General features: G+C 48.0%; 1 protein-coding gene and 1 long non-coding RNA gene across 2 annotated transcripts in view; one reads left to right on the forward strand and one right to left on the reverse strand.

Moving 5' to 3' along the window:
- Nucleotides 1-1,472: 1,472 nt before the first annotated feature.
- Nucleotides 1,473-5,329, reverse strand: NKX2-1 (NK2 homeobox 1). Its single transcript, XM_014054285.2, has 2 exons — nt 4,804-5,329; nt 1,473-3,666 (listed from the first exon to the last, which is right to left on the reverse strand). The coding sequence occupies exons 1-2, from the start codon at nt 5,159-5,161 to the stop codon at nt 2,972-2,974; spliced, it is 1,053 nt and encodes a 350-aa protein (XP_013909760.1). The 5' UTR covers nt 5,162-5,329; the 3' UTR covers nt 1,473-2,971.
- Nucleotides 5,330-7,619: 2,290 nt separating this feature from the next.
- Nucleotides 7,620-12,059, forward strand: part of LOC106539504 (uncharacterized) — a 43,470-nt gene continuing 39,030 nt past the window's right edge. Inside the window, exon 1 of the long non-coding RNA XR_015698089.1 lies at nt 7,620-7,781. This is a non-coding gene — a long non-coding RNA (uncharacterized LOC106539504). The remainder of the gene's footprint in view (nt 7,782-12,059) is intronic.

The raw sequence follows: 12,059 nt of genomic DNA on the forward strand, positions 1-12,059 counted from the left end.
CCCTTTTTACACTTATCTAGAAAGCAGGAGATCGGAAACCCTGTACAAGTTTAAGGCAACATTAATGTGCAGGAAGGAGGTAAGAGGAAATACAATAAAATTTAGGAATGTGCCCGTGGTTGCTTCCCAGCGGCTCGTCAGCTCTCCTTGTTAATGTAAACCCCAAAATATTGGGATGAGGGGGGTATATTTTTGAACAGTTAAAGACATGTTGATTTGTTATCCCATCTTCCACACCTTGATGTTTCCATTCCCAAGATACGGAGCTATTTAATGGGTTATTACTCACGCCACCCACCCATCCCACTGCTGATTCTTATTTGCCAAGCCTTGAATGCATGCAGATTTTTCTTTTTTTTAAAAAGAGAGAGAGAGAGAGAGAAACTCACCAGAAAAAATAATAATAAAAGAAACCACATTAGGATTTCAAATGACAGCTCTGAGTGCTCCATTTTGGGCTCTGAAGATGCTAATTTTAGCACAGAGCTGTAAAAGACGGAGAAAAAAAATAGATCTCGCAAAAGGGGAGGAAAGGAACAGCTGGAAATGTTTCTCCTGAGCTTGACCAAACTCACTTCCTCTTTCTTTCTTTCTTTCTTTCTTTCTTTCTTTCTTTCTTTTTCTTCCTTTCACTCTTTCTTTCTTTTGCTCTTTTTCATGGTTTTTCTCTCTCTAAACAAGAGGAATTCATAGGATATTACGTTCTGCTGACACATGTAGCGCCTGCAGACGGGAACCATTCTCGTTCCTTTCCTTTAAAGTGGAAGGTTCCCCTCTTTTTACCCCTACACTCTCAGCTGAGAACCATCTCGCGTCCAGAACGTCTCCGGCTTTCTTCGCCAACTGGGCGGCTCTAGCCGCCATTGGGTCGGAGGGCCATCTTCCCCCACCCCCGTTGGCCTTTGGCAAATTGCAAATCCCTATTCTGGATTTCCAAGAACTGATTCTTACATAAAAAGAGAGAAGAAAGTCATTTAGAAACACCCCCCCTCCCACTCAAAAAAAAGGCTTTGGGGGCGAATCCAGCCTCCAGTTCAGGAAGGTCTCCTCTTCTGGCTGCCTCTCCATAAGGTTGAAAATATCATCCAACCGGCGGTGCGCTAACATTACACTCCTACTGCCCCAAGGAGATTGAACGATAGCATCTTGCGAGGAAATAGCCTTTCCATCCCCTTCTATCAGCCCTAAACAAGCAAGATAGACTGGGTTGCCGTAGTTTATAAAGTCCAGAAAGTCCTCCTCAGCACGTTTTCAGACCGTTTCTGAGACCTGCTCTGCCTCTAAAGCCAACCAAGGACAGATCGATCCCCGCTCACCAAGATTTGGGAAGCTACACCTGGTCCACACAGATCCTCCTCCTCCTCCTTAACATGTACATGCGGGGAGTGGGAAGAGTTGCGCGTCCATCTCGGTCCCTATCAGCTCTGTGGAGTGTCTCCCGTGTGCGGTTAAGTCAAACTACACCATACGCCTTCGTAAAACTATGTTTTATTTTGATTATAAATAAGATGTTTTAAAATACTCATTGCTGTTGTTAGTTGCGACCCATCCCGACCCCGTGGACAAAAATACTCATACTTCCCCCAAAGTACAATTACATAGGAAACCTTTGTAGAAATGATGGGCATGTTCCTTTTTTTTTTTTACAAGTTAATAAAAGCGGACTTTTTAAAAAGATTCTAACGTTCTCCCCTTACCTGTTAGTACGTCCCTTGTTAGCTTTCCCACCCTGAGCATCAACAGTATTTTAAATGTTCCTTTTGGGGATTTCAATTAGTAGGTCTGCAAATATTGTCTTTCGTCTATGAATGACGCCACTTGGATCCCCTTGTCTGCTTGTCTTCTCATTATCTTGGACTCCCTTCCCTCGCGGCAGAGTTAATCGGGAATGCATGAACCAACGATGTAGCTTTGCTTTTTACTTTTCCTGAAACAGGGACCTGCTCGTATATCCCGTTGAAATGGCCGCGACATTTCCCCCGTGAAATTCAGTGGGCCTTTGGGGGAACTTTTCTGGCGGGACTCAACTCCTTTCTGCATTTTATTTTTTTACAAAGCAGGAAAAATACCAAAGGCAATAAGGAATGTCGGTGATAATTATAATTTATTAGACGCTTCTTAGGAAATATATTTAAAGCCAAATATATCTACATAAGTAGCAAAGAAGGGAAGGAGGGAAGGACAGACCGTGAAGAAGGAAGGGAGAAGGGAGGGAGGGAATGAAGGAGAGAGGGAAGAAGGAAGGAAGGAAAGAAGGAAGGAAGGAGCATCAAGAAAGACTAAACTGCCCCAAAATGTCAAGGTTCTGTGGAGATCCATTTTTAAAAGTGGCTTTCCCCCGTAAAATTAAAAAGAAAAAGAAAAAGCTTTGATTTGTTTGATAGATCCTCGCTCCACATATATTTCAAAAATCAACAAAATATTCAGGTTGCTAAAAACTATGGGTTTTAGTCCACTGTTTCTGATGGACCGTATAAGCTACGAGTTCGTGAGCTGATGTTAAGGCGCCAAAGGGTCGCTGCCTTTCCTTCCCTTTCCCGAGTCGGGGGACTTGGTGTCTACACAGAGGTGCCGATGTTAACTTTCCCGAAGGAGGGGAGGAAAGCCCACCCCTCGCCCAAATGTTTGTGTATGTACATACAAGCGTCTAATGGAGTCAGCCGCGTCAGCCGAGAGGGTACACGGTCCCGAATGGCTTCCAAGGCCCTCAACTTCTCCGGACGGCTTCCGTCGGCAGCCACTGCGAGAGCAGTCTCTCTCTTTTTTCTTCTTCTTCTTTTTTTGCTCCGACTGAGACCAAAGCCAACGGCCCCATCCTCTCCTCTCCTCTCTTTGCCTCTCCGAAACAAACAAACAAACAGAAAAGGGAAACGTCAGGGGAGGGGTCTCGTGGGAGGCCGGGGGCAGGTCAGCTCGTTCGGGGAGAAAGGGGTAGCGGGCGCCGGCCGAAGGCGGGGCCGGCCGGTCCTTTTCACCAGGTCCTGCCATAAAGCAAGGTGGAGCAGGACATGGCCGTCCCGTAGTCCGAGGTGGAGGAGTTCAGGTGCGACAAGGCGGACACCTGGCTCTGCAGGGCGGAGGGGCTGCTGCCCGCGTGCTGGCCCAGGTCTGGCGATTGCCCGGCGCTACTGGCCTGGTGGCTCGGATGTTGTCCCAGGCTGGCCCCGTTGGAGGCCACGGTGATGGCGGTGGCCGCCGCCTGCTGTTGCTGGTGATGACCCTGCAGCGCCGTGGAGGGTGCGTTGGAGCCCGCTTGGCACGGCTTGCCGTCTTTGACCAGGACCGGCACGGCCACTCGGCGGGGTGACTGCTGCTGTTGTTGCTGCTGGCAAGAGGCGCCCTCCTGCTGCTGCATCTGCTGCTGGGCCGCCTTGTCCTTGGCCTGGCGCTTCATCTTGTAGCGGTGGTTCTGGAACCAGATCTTGACCTGGGTGGGCGTCAGGTGGATCATGCTGGCCAGGTGCTCCCGCTCGGGCGCCGACAGGTACTTCTGCTGCTTGAAGCGCCTCTCCAGCTCGTACACCTGGGCCTGCGAGAAGAGGACGCGGCGTTTCCGCCGAGGCGCGCTCTGCAGTGGAGCCATGCTCTTGCTCACGTCGCTCAGCGAGCCCAGGCCCCCCATGCCGCCCATGTTCATGCCGGACGAAGGGCCCATGAAGCGGGAGACTGCAATCGAGAAGAGCCAGACAGGCAGAGTTAGTCGCCCGCTGGCCAGGCCGGCTCAAAGATTTTTTTCACCTCCGAATCCAGGAAGCCCAAAGCCTCCCCTCTTCCCCCCCCCCCACCGGGACCCCTCAGAAAATAAACCACTCTTGCCGGGTGGCCAGACATTTTCTTCCTTTAAAAAGCCTAAGCACAAATAACAAGCCAAGAGTAAACCAAACCAGACCGCCCAAGGGTTACTTAAGAACCTGCGGAGATCGGGTTCTGATATCATAGGGGAGCTTTCCCGTGAAGTTTAAATCAGATCACCCAAATATGCCCAGGCCCTAAGCATCCTCCCTGAAAACCCTGCGAGAGGAAGATCTGGAGAGGAGAAGAAGCCCTATTAAGAAAAGGAGGGGAGGAGGGGTTGTTGGTGTAGACAACATTTAACGATTCTGTGTTTATCAGTTGCTTTCGCGGGCGCATTTGCCTCCGAGAAACCGGGTTCAGAATCATAAGCGGTATATGCTGAGTAATAGAGCGCATTCCTCCCCGCCTCCTCATCTACAAAGTTAGGCGTTTTTGCTCTTATTGACTCAGTTGTTCCGAAGTTGAGATAAAATTCCCACTGTAGACAAAGGCTTTGGAGGCCCGGTGTAATTTTTCCGGATTCGTGTATTCTGCCCTACCGAAAAGCATTATCTTAACTCCTCCACAGCCCTGAATTTCGTTTTCCCCGCTCATCCTTGATGTATGCGGGAGGCATCGCCGATTTCCCACCGTTTTTTGCCGATTTCTGCCCATTACAGCTGTCGCCTGCGAACTCGCGAGTCTCCCTCCTTCTCCCCGCTCCGATTGCAATTCATCCTGGGCACCAGATCTCTCTATCCCGCGGGGCAGCAGAAGCCGCCGCGGCCTTCAAAGTCTGGAAGCGCCTTAAATGAGGCGGCCCAAGAGCAGAGAAGAGGGGAAGGGGTGCCGAAGGAGGAGAGGCAACCCGGGCCGATTTTAGGAAAGCGGACCCAATCTCTCCAGCCTCACTTCGCCGATCGCCGCTCTGACAGCGACCCCACACCCGTTCCACCTGTCTAGGGCCGCGCCGCGATCCCTCCCTGAAGCGGGGAAGGGGTTGGGGGGCGGGGAGCCGCGAGCACTTACTTGTAGAGAAGCGGGGATCCGGGTTGGCTCCGTACCATCCGGTGGCGGAAGCGCTGTTCCTCATGGTGTCCTGGTAAGGCGGGAGGTCGCCCATGTTGCCATTGCAATAGCCACCCATGGCGGTGTGGGACAGCTGGGGGACCCCGGCGGCTGCCATGTGGTAAGCGGCGGTGACCGTCCCGTTATGGCCCATAGGGTGCTGCTGCATGGTCGGCTGCGCCACCTGGGATTGCCTGTACGCTGCCAGAGGAGCCCCCAAGTTACTCCCCTCCATGGCCACTTTCTTGTAGCTTTCCTCCAAAGGGCTCAAGATGTCAGACACTGAGAAAGGAGTCGTATGCTTTGGGCTCATCGACATGATTCGGCGGCTGGGGGGAGAGGAGGGGAAAAGAAGGGAAAGGGGAGGCAAAACTCTCTCACTCACTCTCACTCTCTCTCCTTTTCTTTTGCTTTTTTTTTTTGCCAAATATTCTGCTGGGTTGCTTCCACGACGATCTTGTTGGATGAACACGTAACCGAGTGGACCAAGTCCGCCTTAATTGGATGGAGTGGAGGCTCAGAGCTGCCTTTCGTTTGTTTTAGCCAGACGCCAGGTTTTAGGCTGCCACCAGAGGCGGGGCATAGGCTCTAAAGCAACAAGACAATAGATCCCCGCATCTTGCCCAAGATAATTAGCGTGCATGCTGATGGCAAGGTAAACACCTTTAAGTTTTGGGTTTTTTTTTTACTTCTCAGGATTTGCTCTTCGTTTTCTGTACTTTTTAAGAAACAGGTTAGTCTTTTCACACGCACACAATAAATAAAATTATGCCTCCCCCTCCCCAAAACCGAACCGATTTTGTTCATTTATTTATTTATTTCCGGGAGGAGGGGAGGGGGGAATCTAACCCTTAGACTATCCCCAAGAAGGAGGTATAAAAAATCCCAAGGGTTTAATGGGGGAGGGGGTTCAATTCATCTTTTCTTGTTTGATTGCTTCCCCCCCCATCACTCCTCCCGTGGATAAGTGTGGAAAGCAAACCAGTTCCGATACCAACCTCTCCCTCCACACACCCCGCGCGCCACTGCGATCCCCCCCCCATGCGCTTCCGCCCTACCAGTCCTCTTCCTCCTCCTCCTCCCTCCGTCTGAATGAGGAAGGTCAGGACTGAAGAACTGGATCGAGTCTTCCCCCCCCCCCTTCAAGTCGCCCCCGCCCTCGCCCCCGCCTCCCGTTAGAAAGCCCGGACAGAGAGAAAAGAACAGCTCCCGATCAGACAGTGCCAAGTTGGCCGCAAGGCGGTCCCGGGCCAGACCTTGGACGGCTCCTCTCGGGAGAGGCTCTGGCTTTCCTAGAGCAAACTACTTGCGCCTTCTCGGGGCTGCTTAGGAGGCGTCAGCTGCCGCTGAGCCTCGAGGAAGCTTAACCGTCCGACCCTCGCCGCGCATTCGTTTCCCCCGCCCGCCCGCCACTCTGTACTTTGCCAAATATACGTTCTCTCTCCAGACATGCAATCACCTGATCCTATCGCAGCGCGTTGCCTCAAACAGGAGGAAGCTGGAAGTTTTTTTTTGGGGGGGGGGGGACATGTCAAGCAATTGTGTAAGAACGGAGGGGCTGCTGGAAAACACATTAAGGCTAAGAGGCCGTTTGTTATTTTCCAATCGGCGCCGTGTCACGCACTCCTTCGGGCCACGTCTAAAGCTTACAAAGCGGCGTTTCGCCATAACTTATGAATCAGAGACGCCAGGCCTGGCAAAGACCCTCAGATCATCCCCCACCCCCACAACTCCGCCAGGGCGGAATAATGTCCTTGTTTCTCAAGATTTCGCTAAGACGAACTGCGGCCACTTCGGTGTCTAGACAAATCGGGAGTCCAAGTTGGCGGCGCTATGGCGGAGGTCTTAATCCACCTTCCGATCCACCAGAGGGTCAAGATGCCCTGCTTCGGGGGGGGGGGCAGGACTTAGAGGCAGAATCCTGGTCTCGTCGGAGGCCTCGGAGACTCCTCTTCCCCGCCCTGATCGCGAGTGGGGCAGGCGCGGCTTGGGTCGGGCCTTTATTCACGCCTGGAAGCACCCAAGGCCGCTTTGGTTGCCTCGTGTTACCCGCCGCCGCCACCGCCGCCAGCCGCCGCGCCTCCTTGTTCCGAAGCTATTTTTCAATGTGCGCGTTTCATATTCTTCTCCCCGGGAAACAGAGTGGGTGGGAAAAGGGAAAGGTGGCGGAGGGGGAAGGGAGGGAGACAGGTTTTCTGCATCCTTGCCTGGCACGTTAGTGGTACCTAATTTAATAAAGCAATTCTCGGAAACAGAGAGTGGGGGGAGAGAAGGCAGCTAAGGGGCAGTTAACCCGATGATTTTCAAGCTTCAACCGTTTAGTAATTGCCGCTGCTAAATCTGTTGGCATGAACGTCGAGCTCGGGCTTTTCAAAATCATTAAAGCAAGCTGGCCTATAAATAAAAATTAAATAAATAAATGCAAAAAGTGCACTTTTGCTGCTACCCGGGAATACCCAAACATCTTTCTCTAAAGTGGCCTTGCGTAAACGGCCGCTCGCTTTGTCGCCGACTCCACATCGGCTCCTAAAGATCGTTTTGCTCCAATTAACAGACCCTCGTCGAGGAGGAGGCAAGAAAACGCTCAGGAGCAAAGTCGATGCCCGCCTGTGTGCTTCGCCCTCCTCCAAGTAGAAACCGGCGCCTTGATTAGGCTGTAGGGCTCGGCAAGAGGTGAGCTTTGGCACGCCAATATAATTGTGGCAACTTTTGGAGGCAGAGCGTCAGTTTATTCCCCCCTTGAACGCCCCGCGCGCCGCTTCCGGACAGCTGCTGGAAACGAGGGCCATCGAATCAATGGGAGTGACTTCCGAAGTCGAGGCGCACCCGGGGCTGCTGGGTTTTAGGCTAGGAGAACTTCTGGGCACTTGTGGAGGAAGAAATTTCGCTCAGGGGACGGCATGCAAGTATCATGGGGTCCCAACTAGGTTCCGTGAACGGTGAGCCTCCCCCCACTTTTTTTTTTCAGTGGGTAAGCAACTCCCTGGAAGTTGTTTTCTTTCGGGCTGCAGCGGCGAATGAAGCTGTTGTGTCTGTCGCGCTAGAGGTTTTTGGTTTCCTTGCGAAGAAACTTTACTTCTGGTTTTACCTGAATCCAAAGATCTCCGTTATAAAGCCGATGCTTGGGCGACGGTGGCGCTTTTTTGGTTTTTTTAGGGTATATTATCTTGTAATAATTTATTTGTAGGAGCTCGGAATCGAATGGTATAAAACAATTTAGTCACCTAAGAATTAAGACCTTAGTTTTCCTTTTGGTTATTTCATATGCTGACCATTGCAGGACTGTTTCATTAAAGGAAATAAAAAATTAAAATACCCTCAAAAAAGGTAGAAAAGTTACTTATATTGATAGCATATGTAACCTCTTTAATACCTACTGATATACAGAGATTATACAAGGATACCTTCTGCGTATGTATCTCAATATACATAAAAAGTACAGATTGTTTTCTACAATCATTCTTATTTTATTTATGTTAAGAACACAAACTTATCTTAATGTACAATAATTGCATAATCAAAATACATTAAAATGTTAATCAATTCTTTAATAATATTCTAATAGGAGGTCAATGTAATAATATTTAGCAGTAGATATATGCATATATTAGTTTGCAGTGGGCTGCTGTATTGTTTTGTGTGTATGTATGTATGTATGTGTATGTATGTATGTGTGTGTGTATGTCTTCCATATATATAGAAAGAAAAAACAGAAATAGAATCACACTTTTTAATCATATCCACTACTCCACCACCCAAAAACGGAGCATCTCAATTTATGCCTTAATGTAAGAACAAAGAATTCCAAACACATTTCAAAACTTTCTTCCTTCCTCTCTGCATTTTCTTTAGAGTATTGATTAGACTGGAAATTTGCTCCTAGAATATGTTCCTACAGTGTGTATTATTAATACTTTTTTATGAAATTGGACCCAGCTCTACTCTTCCATTTGGAACTACACGTTTACACTGGAATGTATTTATTTTCACTAAAATGATCAGACTACAGCCATTGATCCTCCAAAATCTAGCAGTCACAGAGCCAATCAAATACACAGCAGTAGCGGGACAGAATTAATTTATATGTAAAATCACACCTAAAGAGATGAGTTTGATCCTCATCAAATAAGTTGATCTCCAAATCAAGTCAAGGCAAAGTGTTTGGATTTCATTTGGTAGGCAGGTTCATATTTTCAATTAGTTGCAATAGTGCTTACTTGTAAGTGCTTTGATTGGAAGAGAATTTCATTTCCAGCTAAGAGAGCGTAGATTTTGCAGCAAAAGAAGCCTATTGATTTCCCTTGATGGAAAGATGCAGCCATCATTTGATCGACTCTGAAGTCGCCCGGGTCATTCTAGCTTGCTTTTCCTTAGGGCCAGCCTGCATCGTGGCTTCAGCAAAAGTATACTAACTACTCTCGGTGCGAGAACGGCGGCCCGTCTCGGGTGGAATTAACTTCCACGGAAAGGAGTCTTGTGGATGTTACCGTATGTTGCTTTCGCGCAATAGTCAATCTCCTTCGGCGTCCTTCTCCGGATCTTCTAATTTAGCCAGCCAAATTAAGTCGTTCGGAAGGAAGAAACACACAAAGCAAGCGGGGGGGGGGGGGTTTTGCAAAGTTGAAGACTGGATCTACCTTCCGCAGCCACCACCGTCTCCTGTGGAACCCTGGGCTACTTCAATTGCCTCGATAATTGTCCTCAATTGGGTTGATGCTGGTGATGAAGAATACGAAGAAGCGGGGTGAACAGAAACGCAAGAGGGAAGAAGACCCTGGTGGACGAGGATGCGTTTGGCCTGCTTTAAAGGCTCCCCAACTCCCCGACAGACACCCCCCCCCCAAGCCTCTGCCTGGAGAACACGTTGGATTTGCCTCCCAGAGCCTACAGGGCCGCCGGCTCTTCAAGGGTTTCAGGTGAAAGATGCCGGTCAAAGATGCCTAAACTCAAAACCTGCCTAAACTGATGCCCGGTCCAAACCCGAAGCCTGCAGAAAGAAGACAAATGCCCACTAGGCTATGGCGAAAGCCGTTGCCTTCCAAGCCCCGCAGGCCTCCCTTCCGAGGAGACGCCCGACGCTTTGCGAAGGGAAGGAGAAAACCTCCTCAGCGCCAGATGGAATCAACTTCTCTGCCTTTGGCAGCTGGATAAGAAAAGGAAGGAAGCTTGAGCTATTCCCTCCCCCCCTCCATCCACTAAAACCTAGCGGGAAACCTTAACTTCGGTAGTCTTTTAATTATCCAGTACCAGGGCATTGGAATTGTCTTGTAGCTTCCTTGAGAGGTGTTGGACAGGTCATCCTCCACCCAGCTGCGTGGGAAGGACGCAGTCCCGGGAAGTTTCTTTTCAGAAACCAGAAGACAAGGAAGGGGCAGCTCTTTTCCTTCCCACCTCTAAGAAAAGAAGGGCGCATCCCAGCGTGAAAGTGGCATCCAAATAAATTCACTCAAGATGGCGTCCTACATTAAGCACCGTTGAAGTACTTTGCTCCAACTGCTTAATGAATATTGCCCTCAACATTGCCGTCCCGGGGCCTTTACTCTCTTCCCCCGCGCCCGCCGCCGCCCTGCTTCTCTTTGCAAGCCAATTCTGGTTGGGATTTCAAGAAAGCAACCAACCCAGTTTAGAATAATTTTAGACCTTCGCCTTATTTGGGGGTGTGGGAGAGGCAGCGTCCCTTTGAATCTTTAGAATTATGCGCCTAGTGGGGCAGAAGAAAATAGCATAAATAACATAAATAACATTAGCACTGAAATCTATAAAATACTTTCCAAAATAAGGAAAAGTCCTACAAAAAGGGAAGAACCGAATCAGTTCCTTTGGGGTCTTTCCCTCTTCAGGTTGCTACTCCTATCTGCTCTGAGGTTCGGTCCTGTTCCAATCAGTCCCACATATATTTTGGTTTAGGACAGCCTTGTCTTAGCCTCCACTTCCTCATTTTGAATGGGTCAATGAGTGGTCCCATTTATTTATTGGCAGGACCTTTGTATTCAATATTTGATGAGGACATATTTAGATCCAGATGCTAAGATTTGTGGGTGATTTAAGTAACTTTGAAAACAGGGGAGCTAGTTCCAAATTAGATATCTTTTAAAATGAATAAAACAAGTTGGTAGTGTTCTGACTAGTTTTCAGACTATTGCTACTTTGGCCAGCTAAGGTCGTAATACTGACAGAAGTAATTAGCAAAAAGATGGGGCACTTATTTTTTGTGGATGAAGTGTCACCAAATATTTTTACTAACAAGTTATGTCCAGTTTAGAATGCCATGTTCAGATTGTAATATCCACTTCTTCCTTTCTTCCATGCCTCTTAATATTTTCTTTCTCCTTTACTTACCTGGTTGAGTATTTTTTAGATTTTAGAAAGTTGACTTACTATTGATTTTAGCACTTTAATACTGATTTCAGTGCTTTTCTTAGGTTTCAAGAGGCATTTATTTCTTCTTGTGTTTCTCCCGACAAGTCCTTTCCACTGAAATCAGTTGCTTCCATATATATAACATTCAGGCTTCATCACCTCCATCCTTAATTTGACTTAAATTTGCTTAATTTGATGTAGATGGAGTCCAGAGTCATGAGAATCTTTCTCTAATGTCCTTCACATATTATTTTAGTGCAATGAAGCAATTACATAATTTTTAACTTTGTACTTCATGGCCTTTACCTTCTCCCTCTTTAGAAAGTAATATGCTTTATTTCACTTTCTATTGTTTTTAATCATGTTTTTCCATTGGGACTTGTGGCTACTGATAGCTTTTGCCTAAACTCCCTTCCAGGTTATCTAATTCAAAGTCTTTATTACAGGTAATCCTCGACTTACAACAGTTCATTCAGTGACCGTTTGAAGTTACAGCACTGAAAAAAGTAACTTATGACCATTTTTCACACTTACGACCATCACAACAACCCAATGGTCACATGATCAAAATTTCATTGCTTAGCAACTGATATGTTTATGATGGTTGCTGGGTCATGTGATCACCTTCTATAGCTTTCTGACAAGCAAAGTCAATGAGGGAGTCGGACTCACTTAACAACTAAGTTAACAACTGCAGTGATTCACTTAACAACTGTGGCAAGAAAAGTTGTAGAATGGGGCAAAGCACACTTTACAAATGTCTCAGTTAGCAACAGAAATTGTGGGTTCAATTATGGTTGTAATTCAAAGACCTCCTCTACAAGAGCCACACTATATTTTGCTATTTGAAAGAAATA

This window comes from Thamnophis sirtalis, unplaced genomic scaffold, assembly GCF_051295495.1.
Source record: "Thamnophis sirtalis isolate CommonGarterSnake01/CBP01778 unplaced genomic scaffold, rThaSir2_p1.2 scaffold_1, whole genome shotgun sequence".
NCBI classification, from domain to species: Eukaryota; Metazoa; Chordata; class Lepidosauria; order Squamata; family Natricidae; genus Thamnophis; species Thamnophis sirtalis.